A 17,482-nucleotide genomic window follows, 5' to 3' on the forward strand; every position below is an offset into this window, starting at 1 on the left:
CTTGGCACTCTGCTGCTAAACTTCTTATAATCCTCCCCCCCACCCCCACCCCCACGCTCCCAAGACCACAATTTTTAATTATACAAAATACACAGTTACACAACTTAGGGCACAATCCTATGGGGATAGGTGGCTGCCTCCGAACTTGGAGGTGACCACCTATCCAATGCAGGGCAGGAGAAGCACGGAGGGGATTGTTCCCTCCCCGCTTTTCCTGCCCTGCTTTTCTAGTAAGCAGCCAGCTAGAAGGTGGAGTGCGGGAGAAGGCTGCTGGATGACACATAGGATGTGTCGTACCGGCATTTCCGCTTTCCCCGCGCCATTTTGGCTGCTCCGCGCTCCTCTTCTGAGCATGGAGCTTGGGGTTGTTCCGTGCTGCCTGCGAGGCAGTGCACAAGAGGGGGAAGGTCAGTTCCCGGAAAACCACATACCCTATGGCCGTCTAGCCACTAGTGGCCATAGGATTGCTCCCTCAGACTGCAATCCTACATGCTCATTTAGCTGGGAATAAGCTCTATTGAACTCCATGGGACTTACTTTTGAGGAACTGTTATTCTGGTTATGCAATAGAATTATGCTTTCCTTATCACTTTTTGGCAGACAACCGCTGCATTATAATTTCAGAAGAAAGCAATACCAGAAGCTGTAGTGTTACTTATTTCTGTACAACTAGGATGCTGTGAAAGAAGGAACATCTCATTTGGGAGATAATGTGATACATAAGGAAGGGGCATATCGAATCTGGCTGATGGTAAATCTAGCCCTGCAGGGATAGCTCCAAACTGGCAGTGGTTCTCCAGGGTGTTGGGCAGGGCTGCCTTGTCTAGCCCGTCAATCCAAGACCCTTAAAAGGAAATCCCGGTGATCCAACCTGGTTTCTCTTAAACAGCATTAGCTGAATTCTCCTGCATTAGTCCTACCCCATCTTGTACTACCGTGAAAAGATTATGAGAAACACCCAAAGTAGCAATTCCTGGGATTTGATTTTTAAATATCACACAGAGCTTACCACATGAAAATATAGAAGAAATATCTAAATACTACTGTATTAACTCTCACCTGTGTAGATTTTTGAAATATATAGCTTCTTAAGCAGCCACGCTTGGCTTCGTTGGGATCCCTAATATAATCAAGTGTTCGTTGCATTTCCTTTTCTAGCATGGATATAGTTTTGGATAAAGTGTTTAGCTGGACACTTCAATCTTTTTCACGATTTGATTTAGTGGCTTTGCCAACAATCTGTGTCTTGTACAGGAGCTCACAGTACTCAAATGAAACTGTATTTTATTTCCTAATACACACACCTTCATTCTCAGCTGTGATCACTGCTGTTGGGTTCTATACATATAGCAACATGAAAAAAGAATAGGGAATTGCATTGATTATTTTGTTACTACCAAGTGTAATAAACTTTTGTCAAAATCCTCCATTTTAATTTTTTTTGGATAATGGTAAAAAATGCATTAAAAACTTCTCGACATCAAATCCTACATCCTGTATATGGGGATGGATTCTTCCCCAAATACATTATACTGCGAACAGTAGCGCTGTAGTGATGACAAAACAATGTTAATGCTTATCAGCAATGTTCCCTCCACGCACGCACGCTCCAGCCACATTGGGTGGGTGGGTTGGATCCAGGCTTTGTCATGTTTAGAGTAGACCCGCTGAAATTAATGGGACTTTAATCGTAATTTTCCAGCTGATTTTAAGGGGCCTATTTCAAGTATGACTAAATCTAGATCCAAACCTGAGATGAAGTACTATACAGAACTTAAAAGCTATGGAGAAAGTTAGCCAAAATTAGAAACATAAGAAGCTGCATTATAGTAGGTAAAACTATTTGTTCACCTAGGGGAGGAGTGCAGAACCTCAGGCAGGGGTCCCAATCCAGCCCTCCACAGTTCCCCAGATGACTGTGCCCCTTTCCTCCATTACTAGTGATCATTTGATGGTTTCCTGGCTTTGTACAGCCCCCTCCCCATTTTAAAAGGATAAAATGCCTCTCCTAAGGCTTAGGGACTGGCACTAAAAGCCTTAAGCTTCAATAAGATGGTATATCCTGCCCCCCCCCCCCCCGAATGCGGCCCCTGAGAGCTTCTCTGAAATTGAATTCAGCCCTTGACTGAACCCTAACCTGCAACCTGGGAGCCATTTCCAAGAGCTCATGCACCTGGTGGGACCCAGCAGGAAAGGGCTGGGGGTTATGCAGCTGGATCACAGCCAAAGAGTTAAGGGGCACAGCTCTTCCACATATTTAGAAGTCTTGTGCCCCCAAGTAATACTTCCATACATAATACTACTACTGACTGGCAGCTGCCCTCTGGGGTTTAAGGCAGAGGTCTTTCACAACAACTACTAACTTAGCTGTTTTAACTGGAGATAATAGTAATTGAACCTGGGACCTTCCAAATGCAGAGTATGTGTTCAGTTCTGATCCCGAAACCTCTTAATAAAGTGTTACATATAAAATTGACCGTTATGAAAAAGTGAATAGAAGACAACTGTTTTTCTTTTTTCAGCCTTAGAACCAGGAATGACTGTTACCAGTAGTCACATAGCATGAACCACCAGAGAAAAATAGAACTACATTCACATAATGGTAGTTACCTAAAGGCCCATCAATCTATACAGTCAGGATTCGTAACTATTTGGTAGTGGTGTCCCTACTGCTTAACATTTCTCTACATGGAGCATCTGGTGCATGTCTTACACCAAATGCAGCAGCAATCTCCTGCTGCTTGCAAAAGCTGGGCTTGTAGGATGCTGGAAGGCTATTCTTGTGCCTTAGGGAATGCTGCTTTTCAGACACTGGACCAATTTAAGGAGCAAAGTGTATTTTATTCTAAGTAGCTTAACATATAACATATCACTCCAGTTGTATAAAGCTCTTAGCATTAGCATTATGCCACATGGCTCAAAAACATTGAGCTAGCACGACTGGGGGCCAGGGAGAAGAGAAACAAAATCCAACTTGGGCGGAGGATGATCCGTACAAAGGAAACTCAGAACAGTCTATCTTACTGGCAAAAACTAGACTTCTGCTTAAAATACTGCCAAGTAACACCGAGAAAGAGAATGGTTAAGGAACAAGCAACTTCCTTTTCATAAACAGTCCACTGAAGTTGACAGTTGCCTATATAAGCACATGACACAGAGTAAGCCTGTTAATCTCTAAGGTGCCACAGCACTTTTATCTTTATTCAGAAGTGAAATTATTTCTACCTGCAGACTTAGTAGACCTATAGGTGCTTTACATAAGCCCACTGCCTTCCTACAAAGTTCCATTCCTGTCACTCTCCCCCAGACAAGGCATAGGGCGGAATCAAGTGACTCCTTCAAAGAACAATTCTGAAAAATATTAAAGCAAAGCAACCCCATGCCTGGTAACTATTGATTAAGACAAAGCTACCCTACTCACCCATTTCTGAGCCTTTTGTAGACACAGGACCCCAATGCTTTTTGCTTTTATTCAATACAACCATGTTGACATTTGAACTGAAGAAAGGAAGCTGATAATGTTCACAGTGAACAACCTGTAGGCTGCATGTGCTCGCTTGAGGAATACTGGATACATTAAGTGCAAGCTTATACTTCAAGATTGATAGAACCAGAATAGGAGGATGGTTTCTGAGGTCCTCTGCAAGAAAATCCGGGCTCTAACCAAGGCCCCATGTGAGGAAATTGTACTTTAAAAACTGGAAATAAACATAGTAACAAGAAATTAAAGGGAGTTTTGTTTGGCCACAGCAGATGTAGGGGAAATTTAACAGACACAGTACAATACAAAAATAAATCAAGAGATGACTGTTAAAGCCAATTAAAAAAAAACCCCACACCAGTGAACAGTCTTTAGCGAGTCCATCAAGAAGGGAAATCAGTGCTGCTAGCCTTCAACTAGCCTCCTAAGTATGGATCCTAGGCCACCTTTCGCGACTTGCAGTGGAGTCTTTTCTTCTTTGTTCTCAATATATATACTTGCACCGTGGGACACCAATAGTTTAGCTTCATCCACTCTCTCTTCATCGCAGGCTAAATGGCTGCAAATAAGACCAAGAATGATCAACTCTTATCAGGTAGTAATGATTTGTCTGCCTCATGGAATTTACGCAGGAATATAGGAATTTTAAATACTTTAAAAGTAGACCTGAATTACCCCCCCCACACACAATGAAATTCCATCATTTATGTTTAGGTGAGTAAGGGCACAATCCTATTGAGAGAGTCAGCAGCTTCCAAAGTCAGAGGCTGCTGAGTATCCAATGCAGGGCGGCCGTAGCACGGGGGTGATCCTCAGCTGTGCTGTGGCTGCCCTGCAGTTTTGGCTAGACAGCTGATTTCGGCCGTCTAGCCACGGCTTCGGGGAGGGTGAGGGAAGGAGGCCACACCATGCATAGGGAGCTGCATAAAGCGGCTCCTGCGGTCTCCTCCCCTCCCCCAGGACCGTCCCCGTTTCCCTGTCTCTGTGCTCCGTTTTCAAGCACAGAGATGTAGCCAGAGTGGAGAGAACCACACTGGCTGCGAGCGGGCAGGGAGAGTGGTTTCTGGGAGCCGCATTCGGAGCCCTGGCTCTGACCTCAGTTCCCAGAAACCAAAAAATCCTATGGCCCCCTAGACAGTGTCTAGCGGTCATAAGATTGCTCCCTCCAGCTTAGTTAAAACACCATGCTAAGCCATGATCAAGGAAGCTTAACTATGGTTCAGCATGTTGTCTGAAGTGGCAAACCATGGTTACATCCTTCGCTGTCTCCAGATGGTGCTGCAATATGTGAAGTTATGAAGCGGGGTGCTCAGAGGACAACCTCAACAACTTTAACTCATAATTCACCTGCTGTATGGCTGGAATTCATACCATGGTTTTGGTTCTAAATTACTATTAATGTACACTATAATTTGATGCAAAAGAATCCCACAGTTTGAAACAAGAACTGCGATTCTGTGCACCCATGACTTGGAAGTTAAGTCCCACTAAACTCAGAGAGATGCACTTTAAGTAAATAAGAATCACAGAATAGTAGGGTTGGAAGGGGCCTTCAAGACCATCAAGTCCAACTCCCTGCTCAATGCAGGAATTCAAGTCAGAGCATCCCCGACAGATGGCTGTCCAGCCTCATCTTGAATGCCTCCAGTGTGGGAGAGCCCACTACCTTCCTAGGTAATTGGTTCCATATGCCTAAGATTGAGCTTCCCACTGCAAGAGTAAGTCTCACTGAACTAACTGGGATTTAGGAATTTGTTATATACCATCTGTGTGCTATGTCTGTGCCCCAAACCCTGGTATAAAGCCTCTCTCATACAATCCTGAGAATCTCAGCTAATATTGTAAAAAGCAAATTCCTGAATTTGAGGATGCAGGATAAACTCAACATGAAGGAAGAGTTTGTGTTGCACTGCCAAGGAAGGAAAGCTTAACATCCACGCACTTGACAGCGATTGTTCAAACAAACTAGGACAAAGAGCCCTGCTGGATCAGACCAAAGGTCCATCTAGTTCAGCATTCTGTTCGCACTATGGCCAACAAGCTGCCCACAGGAAACCCACAAGCAGAACATGAGTGCAACAGCAACCTCTCATCCAGGTTCCCCAGCAACTGGTGTACATAGGCTCACTGCCTCTGATCCTGGAGGGAGCATACAGTCAGCAGGACTAGTAGCCATTGATAGCCTTCTTGTCCAGGAATTTGTCTACCCCCCTTTTAAGGCCATCCAAATTGGTGGCCATTACTATGTCTTAGCGAATTCCATAGTTTAACTATGCACTGTGTGAAGAAGTCCTTCCATTGATCTGTCTTGAATCTTCCACCAATCTACTTCATGGGATGACCCCACTGGGTTCTAGTATTACGAGAGAGGGAGAAGAATGTCTCCCTATCCACTTTCTCCACACCATGCATAATTTGTGCACCATTATCATGTCTCCCCTTACTCACCTTTTTTCCAATCGTAACAATCCCAGATGTTGTTAACCTTTCCTCATAGGGGAGCTGCGCCATCCCCTTGATCATTTTAGTTGCCCTTTTTCCAACTCTACAATATCTTTTTTAAAGTACGGTGCCCAGAACTGTACATAGTATTCTAAGTGTGGCCGCACCATAGGGCAGTATGATATTATATAAGGGCAGCATGATACTGACAGTTTTATTCTCAATTCCTTTCCTAATTATGCCTAACATGGAGTTTGCCTTTTTCACAGCAGGTGCACACTGGGCTGGCATTTTCATCAAGGTGTCCACCACAACCACAACTCTTTCTTGGTCAGTCATATACCACAAATATATTAGATCTTACAGAGGTGTGTTTCCTTCTGAATCCTGTAGATTGACAGAAGCTTTGTTCTTCAGAAGGATCTGTATCATTTTCAGGTTTCCTTTGGATGCCGCTCTGTGTAATGGTGTAGAGTCCAAATGATCCTTTACGTCTGGATTAGCTCCATTCTCTAGCAGCATCAGTGCAATCTAATAGTGAAGAGAGGGAAAAGATTACCAGCTGGTTGCTTTGTGCTAAGCAAGAAGACGATGAGCCAACACATTAAAAAACATACCTCCTGCTTATTTTTGGATGCTGCATAATGCAGAGGTGTGCAGCCATTTTGATTGACAGCATTCACCTGAGCACTTTTCCTAAGAAGAGCCTTCACAATTTCATCTCGGCCAGCTGAAGCAGCAATATGCAGCGGACTCCAACCAGCCTGAAATGTCAGAGGATACACAAGATAACATAAGACTTACAATTCACAGTAGCAGGGCAGGCAAGCGGATTCTTTTGTTGCCAAGAAAGTATTCCAATCCTTTGAGTGGCAATAACAAAGGAGTTAGCATAGCGTGGTGGATACTGTGCGGTTACCTCTCTAAAACATTAGAAAAAATAAGTTATCTGCTTCACAAAGTTGTTGTGAATAAGTAATGCTACTTTACATTATCAAGCATGTGTTAAGTATACAAAGCCCCTCATATACACTGACCTGGTTCTCACTTCGAAAACGTGGAATAGTGAACTGAGAATGAGCTGGCTCTCATCCTCCCACTGAGCTAACCCAGGAATGCTCGGTTATTTATCATGATGTCCAAACCCAGAATTGGAGGCTGTTGAGGAAGAACAACTCAAGACTTCTAACCCAAGAACAAACTGAAGGTTGATTCATTTGCTCATTACAAAGTATCCTTTTAATATGGCACAGTCCTCCTACAGGAAACATACCACCTCAATTTAACATGGAGGGGCTGTTTGTTAACTATGGGTTGCAGATAGTGAAGTTGAAGATGTCCTGTCCTGTCCTGTCCCGCCCACACCCTACAAAAAATGTACAGCATATTACAACAGAGATGGAGCTCAGAAACTCTACGTCAAAAGGACCCTGGAATCCCCACAAAAGAATTCTACTCCTGTTGAGAACAGCCAGAAGGAACACTCCGCCTACCCCACAAATACTCCTTATATTACCAATGCTTCTTAGCAAAACAGAGATGTCCAGCCATGTAAGGAACTATACACACAAGGTTCAGCCCAAGCAGTTTTTGAAAACTTCTGAGTCTAGAACTTACATCATCTTTGTCATTAACAGGTACCCCCAGGCTTAGCAAGAAGTCAACAATGTCTGTGTGTCCAGCTGAACATGCCCAGTGTAGGGCTGTCCTGTTATCCTAAATGCAGAACACAAAGAAGCATTAGTAGCACATCTGAAACTGACCACAGGTAACTGAAAAAGGACAGATAGGACCAGAGCATCTCCTGTTAATGTGCACTGAGCAAGAGTAAGGCTGGCTAATCTGTGTGTTGTTCTCCAGGCAGCCCTGAAAGAGCACTTCACCAAACAAACTGCCCCTGCCCCACCCACCTTATGAGTGGTCATAATAAAAATGGTGCAATTTAGTAGTAAAGGCTTCATAGTTGCAGAACACATGCTCTCCAGCATGACATTATGGTCAATCTATCAATAGCATAGGTGTTGCATACAAAATCCAAGAGAGGGGTGTGGCTTCAAAGTTTGAAACTCTCCTCCGGAGAATTTTCTCCTTCCCCGAGGGAACTCTGAGAAGGAGGCTACTTCCAGAAGGTTAGCTGTGCTGTTTATTTTCCCTACAAGAGCAAAAAGTCTTGTGGCACCTTAAGGCTAACAAATATATTGGGTTGGATTCAAACTGAGGTAGCTGAACTAAGTTGTCATGGCTAACTTGTCCCATCGATTTCAATGGGAACCAAGTTCAACTAACTGAAAGTGCAATCCTATGCATGTTCAGACAGAAAAAAGGACTACAGCTCCCAGCATGCCCCAGCATGCCTGGCTGGGAAAGGCTGGGTGTTGTTGGCCTTTTTTCTGTCTGAACTTGCATAGAATTGCACTCTTAGACTGCCGTTCCTCCAGAGCTCTCCCCACCCGCCATTTTATCCTCACAATAACCCTGTGAGGCAGGTTTAGCTGAGGTGCCTCAAAGGACCACCTAGAGAGCAGCAGGTGAAGGGGGGAGCAGCAAACAGGCCCAGCTTCAGCAACTGGGCTGGCATGGGCATGTCAGGGCCCACTGTGGCAGACACTGCTTGCCGCAGCATCCTCTCTTATTTCTTATTTTTTAAAAAAACATTTTATAGTCAGGGGATGGATGGCACATACATGGTTACAGACACTCATTTTGTTATTTCTAATTTAAATATACAGTATACTTTTCTACAACACAATGTGCTTATTCCCAAGTATTTAGGTTTAGCATCAGGGCAGCAGCAGAAAACTCCATTTAATCCCTGTAAGCATGATGGAGCTATGTTTTAAATGAGTTTAAAATGTGAGACTGCACATGCTCAAGAGGACGTCTTGGTTTTTAAAGGGTTGATGGTTTTGTTTTGTTTTTCTTTTTTGCTCTAACGTATCAGGAATATAGAAACAGCTGTAAAGCAAGGAATGGTGGCAGGGAGAACAGAAGATAAATATTAGTTGCATGCTTATTTATTATTATTATTACTATTATTATTTATTAATAGTGCTTCACAACTGAAGTAATACACATGGCTGTCTAAAGGTGGTGTGTGTGGGAAATACGATGAGAACCTTGAAAATGTTGACCCAGTGTGTGGCTGGTGTGAAAAAGGCAAATTCCACGTTAGACATAATTAGGAAAGGACTTGAAAATAAAACTGCTAAAATCATACTCCCCTTACACAAATCTATGGTGTGACCACACTTAGAATACTGTGCACAGTTCTGGTCGCTGCACCTAAAAAAGCATATTGTAGAGCTGGAAAAAGTGCAGAAAAGGGCATGTAAGGCAGCAATCCTACCGGCATAGGCGGCTGCCTCCAAACTCGGAGATGACCACCTATCCAATGCAGGGCAGGAGAAGCGCGGAGGGGATTGTCCCCTCCATGCTTCAGTTGCCCTGCATTTGTGGCTAGACAGCCGATTTCGGGAAGTTGGAGGGTGGGAAGCACTGGCTGGACAACACACTGGATGTGTTGTACCGGATTTCCAACTTCCCCACCCCAGCACACCTCCAGGAACGCCCCATTTTTGCTGCTCCGCGCGCCTCTTCTGAGCGTGGGGCCATTCCACGCTGCCTATGAGGCGGCGCAGGAGGGGGTGAAGGTCAGTTCTCAGGGAGCTGACCTATCCTATGGCCAACTAGCCGCTGACTAGTGGCCATAGGATTGCGCCCTAAAATGATTAAGGGAATGGAGCATCTCCCCTGTGAGAAAAGGTGACAACAGCTGGGATTGTTTATCTTGGAAAAAAGGCGAGTAAGGGGAGACACGATAGAGGTGTACACAATTATGCATGGTGTGGAGAAAGTGAGTAGGGAGACATTTTTCTCCCTCTCCCATGATACTAGAACCCAGTGGGTCACCCCATGAAGCCAACTGGTGAGAAACTCAGGACAGATCAAAGGAAGGACTTCTTGATACAGCATGGAATTACAACTATGGAATTCACTTCAACAAGATGCAGTGATGGCCACTACTTTGGATGCCTTTAAAAGGGGCTAGACAAATTCCTGGAGGAGAAGGCTGTCAATGGCTGCTAGTTCTGCTGGCTCAATGCTACCTCCAGTATCAGAGGCAGTGTGCCTCGGGACACCAGTGGCTGGGGAACGAGGGTGGGAGGGTGCTGTTGCACTCGTGTCCTGATTGTGGGTCTCCTGTAGGCAGCTGGTTGGCCACTGTGTGGTCACAATGTTGGACTGGATAGACCCTTGGCCTGACCCAGCATGGCTGTTCTTAAGTCCTTACGTTCACTGAGTCCAGGGTCTGAAGTGACGTAGCTGCCCTGCTTCTCCACAGCCCCAGTCTGAGAGTTTAACCACTACGCCACTTAACCACGGCACTGCCTCAGGACATCTAGGCTGGTGGGGACGAGGGAGAGGGCCTTCTCTGTGGTGGCCCCCACTCTGCGGAACTCCCCCCCCCAGGGAACTCCGCCATGCCCCCTCTGTAATGAGCTTCCGCCACGCATTCAAAACGTGGTTGTCCAGGCAGGCATTTGGGATGGGCTAGGCTATTTTTTTAGAAATGCGATGTTTTAACGTGGAATGTTATTGTTTTAAACTGTTGTATTATTGTACCTCGCCCAGAGTGCCCGGGTGACCGGCCAGACGGGCGATTAAGAAATTTAATAAATAAAAATAAAATAAATGACACCTTGACAGCCCCCACAACCCCCCCCGCAGAGCACGTGGCCCCGCCCCCGCTGCCCCCCCCCCCGTTGCCAGGCCAACCTGGTCCGCGCGCGTCGCCAAGCTCCGGTTGGCGGCCAGGCGCGCCTTCAGCTCCTCCAGGCGCCCCGCGTAGGCCAGGTTGCACAGCTCCACGTTGGACACGGACCCGCCACTACCTTCCGCTTCCATCACGCAGGCCGCCAGGCCCAGCCGCGAACCCGGCCGGCTCCCCCTCAGGACGAAGTGGGCGGGGCCCCTCCCTCCCTCCCTCTCCTCACGCAGCCAATCCGCGGGGGGCCTCAGAAGCCAAGTGGCCAATGCCCGTCCAGGGCCCGCCCGCTCCTCCTTCCCGCCCCCCTGCCGAGCTCCGAGAGCGGCTCTTTCCGTCGCGCGTTCGGAAGCGGAGGCTGATGGGAGTTGTAGGACGTGGCGGGAGGGGAAAGAAAATGGACGTCCGGCCGGCCGGCGGCCGGACTGCAGCTCCCGGCGTGCTCTGCGGCGGCGGCGGTTGTCGTCGTGTTGTTTTCTGTGGGGAGGAGCGGGAGGCTCCGCGCAGCAGGAGCGGGAAGAAAAGAGGAGAAGAGGAGGAGGAGAGGATGGTGCTGGCTGCGAAGGAGGATGGAGTCTGGTGAGGGGCTGGAGGCAGGGAGGGGCGGGGGAGGAGGGGCTGGGGGTGAGGAGGGGGCTTAGTTGTGCCTGAGGAGCCCAGCCCCCCCCGCCGTTAAGTCAGTTCCTTTCTTTCTTTCTTTTTAATAGTTCAACCAATTAACAGCTTATGTCACAAGGGAAATCCTCCCCTAACTCCTTTCAGAAGCTGTTTCCCCCCTTTGAAGTATTGCTATCATGGATATTCTGTCATATGAATACGTAGTTTTCAGTGTATGTTTTAGACATGCATGTTACATACTGCGTGTACGTGTATACATATGCGCACACATGTTTCCAGAGGAGTAGCCGTGTTAACCTCATGCAGCAAGGACAGCTGTGGCACCTTAAAGACCAACAAATCTATTCTGGCGTAAGCTTTCGTGGACTCTAGTCGACTTCATCAAAGCAATTGAAATCCTCCCCAAACTCCTTTCAGAAGCTGTTTCCCCCCTTTGAAGTATTGCCATCATGGATATTCTGTCATATGAATACGTAGTTTTCAGTGTTTGTTTTAGACATGCATGTTACATACTGCGTGTACGTGTATACATATGTGCACACATGTTTCTAGAGGAGTAGCCGTGTTAATCCGTTGCAGCAAGAACAACTGTGGCATCTTAAAGTCTATTCTGGCGTAAGCTTTCGTGGACTCTAGTCAGCTTCATCAGCAATTAAAGACCTCCCCAAGGTCCTTTCAGAAGCTGTTTACCCCCTTTGAAGTATTGCTATCATGGATATTTTGTCATATGAATACATAGTTTTCAGTGTTTGCTTTAGACATGCATGTTACATATTGCATGTACGTGTATACATATGCGCACACATGTTTCCAGAGAAGTAGCTGTGTTAATCTGTTGCAGCAAGAACAACTGTGGCATCTTAAAGTCTATTCTGGCATAAGCTTTCGTGGACTCTAGTCAGCTTCATCAGAGCAATTAAAATCCTCCCCAGGGTCCTTTTAGAAGCTGTTTCCCCCCTTTGAAGTATTGCTATCATGGATATTTTGTCATATGAATACGTAGTTTTCAGTGTTTGTTTTAGACATGTATGTTACATATTGCATGTACGTGTATACATATGCACACACATGTTTCCAGAGGAGTAGCCGTGTTAACCTCATGCAGCAAGAACAACTGTAGCACCTTAAAGACCAACAAGTCCATTCTGGCATAAGCTTTCGTGGACTCTAGTCGACTTCATCAGAGCCATAAAGTGTTTATGGTGAGATAATGAAATTGCAATTCCATCTGACAACACAGTTTACTCCCCCTCCCCCCAGCATGTGTATATAGATCTCCCAACTTGAAGTGAACACTTCATGCATCTAAGGAAGTGGACAGTGTCCACGAAAGCTTATGCCAGAATAAATGTGTTAGTCTTTGCCACACATTCTTTCTTATTTAAATTACATCACACCCTGCTTTTCTATTAATCCACACTGTTAAAGCCAAAGGAAGAAAAGAAAAAAAGTGGGTCTGGGAGAGAAAGGCAAACCAGAACAGGATGTTAACTCCGTTGTAATAAAAACAGTCAGGCCTTCCGGATCTGCTGGAGTAAGGAAACCTGAAAGGGCCTCTCAGTTTTGCTACATTGGACCTTTTTCTATGTTGTGTTTGAGTTTGCAGTCAAGTGGCATGATAAAGCCCAAGTCTGTGTGATGGGGACGTTCCCTAAAGAGTCTGAGGGTACTGGTGGAATCATAGTGTTTATACATTTAGGTAGCACTTTTAAGTGTTCAAAGAGCTCTGCGTAAGTTTTGTTGTTGCAGGTGGGGTTGAAAGAGAGCGGCTCACTGAGTTTCCCAACTGAGTTCACGGCAGAAGTGTTTCAAACTGGAGCCTTCCTAAGTTGTAGCTCAATCTCCTAGTCAGTGTGCTACAGCAGATCACACATGCTTGTTTGTGTTGCCTGGCTTGACTATCATCCTGCCTCCCCACCCATTCCCACCCCATTCTCCACTGTTAATAATAATGCTAACAAATTAATACTTAGCAGTTACATGTCTTTCAAGTGTTATATACCTTTTTGTATATTGTTTCAGTAATCCTCACAACAGGCCTTTTAAGGCCAACTGGTAGTATTGGAGATGTGTATGGGTGGGGAGCTGAGGGTGAGGATGAGTGGCTTGTCTAAGGTCACATAAGTTCCTAGCAGAGCTTATATTTGAATTGGGAACTTCCTGGACCACAAATCAGTCTTCTAGTGCAATCCTGTACATGCTTACTCAGAAGTGAGTCCTACTGAGTTCAGTGGGGCTTACTCCCCAGTAATGGTGGACAGGATTTTAATTGTTCCCAGTAATATACTCTCTCAGGCAATATCAATTTTGAACAAAAAACAGGGATGGGCAACTTGTTTTAGCCTACAATTCCTGTCATCCCTTACCCTTGACTATGCTGGCTAGGATGTTGTAAGCCAAAACATCTTGACCACTACAATGCCCATCCCTGCAATAAAGTAACATATGTCAATAATGTGATTATAATAGTAGAGGTTATAAAAACACATGAGCCAAGTAAACCAATTTCAGCTACTGTTCTAAAAAGCTTAGGAAAATAAAGTATTTGCCTCATATGAGGACATCAGAGTAGGTCCCAGGGGATATAGTTCCATAGATGGGACGCCACCCACCTGATTTTGGAAGGCAGGGGCACCAATGGAAGGGCCTTAGGTTATGATCTCAACTCATGGGCAAGTACAGAATGGAGAAGACTGTCCTTTAGAGACTCAGATTCCAAGCCCCATAGGGTTTTAAAGGTAAGCCTCCAGCACTTTGGATTATGCTTGGAAATGGGCCAGAAGACTGACTTGAAATGTTCTGTATGGTCAGTCACAGTTAGGAGAAGAGCAGCTGTATTCTGGACTAATTAAACTTTCAGAGAAGGCTTCAAAGACATCTCTGTGTATTGTAGTAATCTCACCTGGAGGTTACCAGGGTGTGTCCAGGCTCTTACCCTCCAGGAGGGGTTGCAACTATTGCAGCAACTTAAACCAGTGGAATGTGCCATTGAGGCCACTTGGGACCCAATGACAAAAGATTACAATGTTGGCCACTATACAAACATGAGAGAGACCCAACTCTTCACAATTAAGTTACAAAAATGTTTTTTTAAATGAGCATCTCAAGATGCAAGCATGACAGGGTAATCAAAGCATTCTCTGCATAACTAACTTTTTAAAAGGTGATAAGTGGTAAGGTGATAATGAAGGTTTAATTAAAGTGATTGTATTGAGGTTGTTTGAGGATAATTGGCTGGTTATTTTTATGCTAGGCTGCATAGTGTTTTAAGGATTGAGTAATTATCGCTCACTGGGTGATATTTAGTTGGTTTGAAATTGTAATGTTTTGTAATAGGAATATGTTTTTATCATTGTAAACTGCCTGGAAAGAACCCTGTTCTGTAAAGTGGCCCAGAAATATTTTTTTAAAAAATAAATAATGACCCACCATCACAGTTGGTGATATTTTCTCCATCCTGTGTAGTAAGACCTGACTATCTCTATGTCTGGGATATTTGTGTGAACTGATGCTTTGTCTAGTTGGACAAAAACTGCGTGAATCGAGAAGTTAGAAGGCAAGCTTCCAGTTCTGGAAGACTGGTTGGGGCTGGTGCCCATTGTCCTGAGTTCATCTGCAGTGGCTGAAGCTTAAATAGGCTGGCTGGGGAATGCTGGGAGTTGTAGGACTTTTCTCTGTCTAAACATGCATAGGATTGCACCATTAGTGTAAGACTGGTCACTAATTCAATATAGGGATGTCCCTGAACAACAGTCTTGTCATGTGTTAATGACAGTGTTATAACTCTCTGAAGCTACTGCAGAGAAAAATCACAGTTCTGCAGAAATTGTACTAAACTGCTAGTACCAATGGTTCTGTTTCATTTATTTGCATGTGTATCTGCCTTATTCTATGATCTTGGGGTGACTTGCGTTAATTTGATGATTAAGGCAACTCTGTGGGATAGGTTAGGTTGAGCCTAAGGGTCTCCAAAGTAAGATTTGTGGCTAAATAGTACGCTTAAATCCAAATGCAACAGGCTAGTCTTTGCTCCCCACAAGCTTGCTGGTTTTAATTAATTTGGGAATGAAAGCAAAGCTGCTTGCTTCAGTCTCTAGAACATGGGCATTAGGGGCCTGCTGTGGCCCAGGGAAGAGTGAGTAAGAAAGGTCCCTTTCCCAACTTCTAAAGGTAACCCTTAAGAGATGGTGGGAGATGGGCAATCTATTCTTTTCTTCCTACTTGCAGACACCCCACTAATATGCTGTTATCTTATCTTCGGGAGGTGATGAGATTTTTTCACACTGCTGATCAGTTTATTCTAGGGAGACTATGGGCAGGATTTGCTGGGTGAATGCTTCGGGCAGTGGAGGAACACACACTGATGATTCTCCCCCAGGCTGCAGTTCTTTCTACTTGGAACTGTGGGAAAAGAATGGATGCATTATCCATGGGGTGCTTCCAGCTTGTGAGAAAGGGATAGCATTGCCTTTCCTTATCACTCAGGAAATGTGAAAACAGCTTAGGTTTTTATAGGGGACATTCAGAAGTAGAAAAGGTTCTGAAGCTTGCCCATGGTAGTTGAGCATTCACTGGATTCTGCTGCTAGACGTAGAATGCAAATCATCCTTGGCATCACGGTTACAGCAAAAAGCACATGGTTACTTCTATATGGAATGGAGACCCTGACTGGGTTTGCCTGAGACTCAGGCCGGGTTTGCTCGATCGAGGAAGGAAAATAAGCTAGTCAGGGTCTAGCACCCCGCACCCTTAGAACAAGCCATGGGTTCAGGGGTGGTTTGTAACCCAACCCCACTGCGCGCCCTAACTAGGTTTGAAGAACCTGACAGACCATGCCTGGTGATGGTAATTATGGTAATGATGCAGTACACGCAGCCAGGGAAAATAAGCTACAATGGCTTATTTTCCTTCCCTGATCTTGCGAAACCAGCCTCAGTAACTGTTGAAATGACATCAATAGCTAGGGACTTAAACATGTTGGAAGCCAAATCTTGTCAGAATTTCTTGCATGAAAACTGAATTAAGAAGACTTCTGAGTTTCTTCCAAATTTCAGTATACTTTATATTAAAAATCATTACACAGTCTTCAGTTTGAAACTGTAATGGTTAGAATATCCCACTACTTATTGGAAAAATAGGACCAGCAGTGCATATGAATGGTGTCATGCAGATTCTTTTACTGGGGGAATTGAAGTGTCAAAGGTTAGTTCGTGCATGACTTCATGGCCCTTGGTGTATGATTCAGTGCAAACACATTTTTAAGCACAAGAAAGCCAATGATAAAATGTATACTGAATTTTTCTTTATTTTATTTACCACATATGTATCCTGCTCTTCTTCCAAAGAACTTAATTTATTATGCCATACCTGTTCCTACAATAAAAATGTAATTCTTGGAAACGGAGGTTTCCAATTGGATGAGATTATATCTTAAGCTATGTTTATCTTCTCAACAATCACTTTTATCACACCTTTGACATCACCTGATATCGAGGATGTTTTCTGATGGATCTGCCGTCAGGAACAACAAAAATGAGAGAATTTCCCGTAGGTACCGCTGAGAGCTTTATCAGGCTTTCAAGAATCCTTCTCGCTCTCTTATACTCTTTATCTGGAAGACGTAATGTGTCTCATGACACTAAGCTTAGCAAAGGAATGTGCTGAAAATGAAATACATGGAGCCCCGCCTTCTAAAGCATATCATGATCCAGAGGACTGCTGACAACTTGAGGCTGTTTTGACCTCCTTAAGACTATTATTTTGTTATGTTGGCTTATTTGAAAGAGCTCAGAGCAGCTTAGCCTGGTGTATTGTTCTTTTCTATTTTAGTATGGTTAGTTCTACTTTAGATTGCTGTTTTGTAGCAATAGTTTTTGTATGGTGGCGCTTGATGCGCACTGTGTTTTTTGTCAAGTCTTAATTATCACAACACCCAGAAAAATGAAAGTTACAGTTTTAAAAATATACAAAATGAAAAGCAGCAATCTAAGTGCGGAGCCATGTGTCCATGTGTCCTTATTACAATTAACTATATTATTAAACAATCTTAGGCTGACTGCAGCATTTACAAAAGCAGCTGCTATTAACATTTAAGCCCTATTATGTCCATCCAACAAATACACAATCTTATGTTAGATTGATAGAAAAAATTCTAAGCTAATTCTAAGGTTAAGCTA

General features: G+C 44.5%; 2 protein-coding genes across 4 annotated transcripts in view; one reads left to right on the forward strand and one right to left on the reverse strand.

Moving 5' to 3' along the window:
* Positions 1-1,268: 1,268 nt before the first annotated feature.
* On the reverse strand, positions 1,269-10,879 carry PSMD10 (proteasome 26S subunit, non-ATPase 10). Of its 2 annotated transcripts, none has more exons than XM_084814112.1 (5): positions 10,700-10,879; positions 7,541-7,639; positions 6,607-6,687; positions 6,288-6,454; positions 1,269-4,040 (listed from the first exon to the last, which is right to left on the reverse strand). In XM_084814112.1, exons 1-5 carry the CDS (start codon positions 10,826-10,828, stop codon positions 3,887-3,889), a joined length of 630 nt encoding a protein of 209 aa, XP_084670238.1. In that variant the 5' UTR covers positions 10,829-10,879; the 3' UTR covers positions 1,269-3,886. The 2 variants fall into 2 exon arrangements, with proteins under 2 accessions (XP_084670238.1, XP_084670237.1); XM_084814111.1 differs by having other exon boundaries at positions 6,541-6,687.
* A 312-nt stretch (positions 10,880-11,191) lies between these two features.
* The window catches only part of ATG4A (autophagy related 4A cysteine peptidase), a 29,663-nt gene continuing 23,372 nt past the window's right edge, over positions 11,192-17,482 (forward strand). For both annotated transcript variants that reach the window (XM_084814109.1, XM_084814110.1), the window contains exon 1: positions 11,192-11,267. In XM_084814109.1, coding sequence (XP_084670235.1) covers positions 11,258-11,267 — 10 coding nt within the window. In that variant the 5' untranslated portion in view covers positions 11,192-11,257. The remainder of the gene's footprint in view (positions 11,268-17,482) is intronic.

Source organism: Heloderma suspectum, chromosome 9 (assembly GCF_057233095.1).
Source record: "Heloderma suspectum isolate Gila_16-S chromosome 9, 16-S_ref, whole genome shotgun sequence".
In the NCBI taxonomy this organism is placed as follows: domain Eukaryota; kingdom Metazoa; phylum Chordata; class Lepidosauria; order Squamata; family Helodermatidae; genus Heloderma; species Heloderma suspectum.

Coding starts and splice junctions, on each gene's coding strand:
- PSMD10 (XM_084814111.1), bottom strand. CDS start 10,828: ATGGAAGCGGAAGGTAGTGGCGGGTCCGTGTCCAACGTGGAGCTGTGC. Junction 7,640..10,699: donor TGGCGACGCGCGCGGACCAG/GTTGGCCTGGCA, acceptor TTCTGCATTTAG/GATAACAGGACAGCCCTACA. Junction 4,041..6,287: donor TCAGAAGGAAACACACCTCT/GTAAGATCTAAT, acceptor TCTTATTTGCAG/CCATTTAGCCTGCGATGAAG.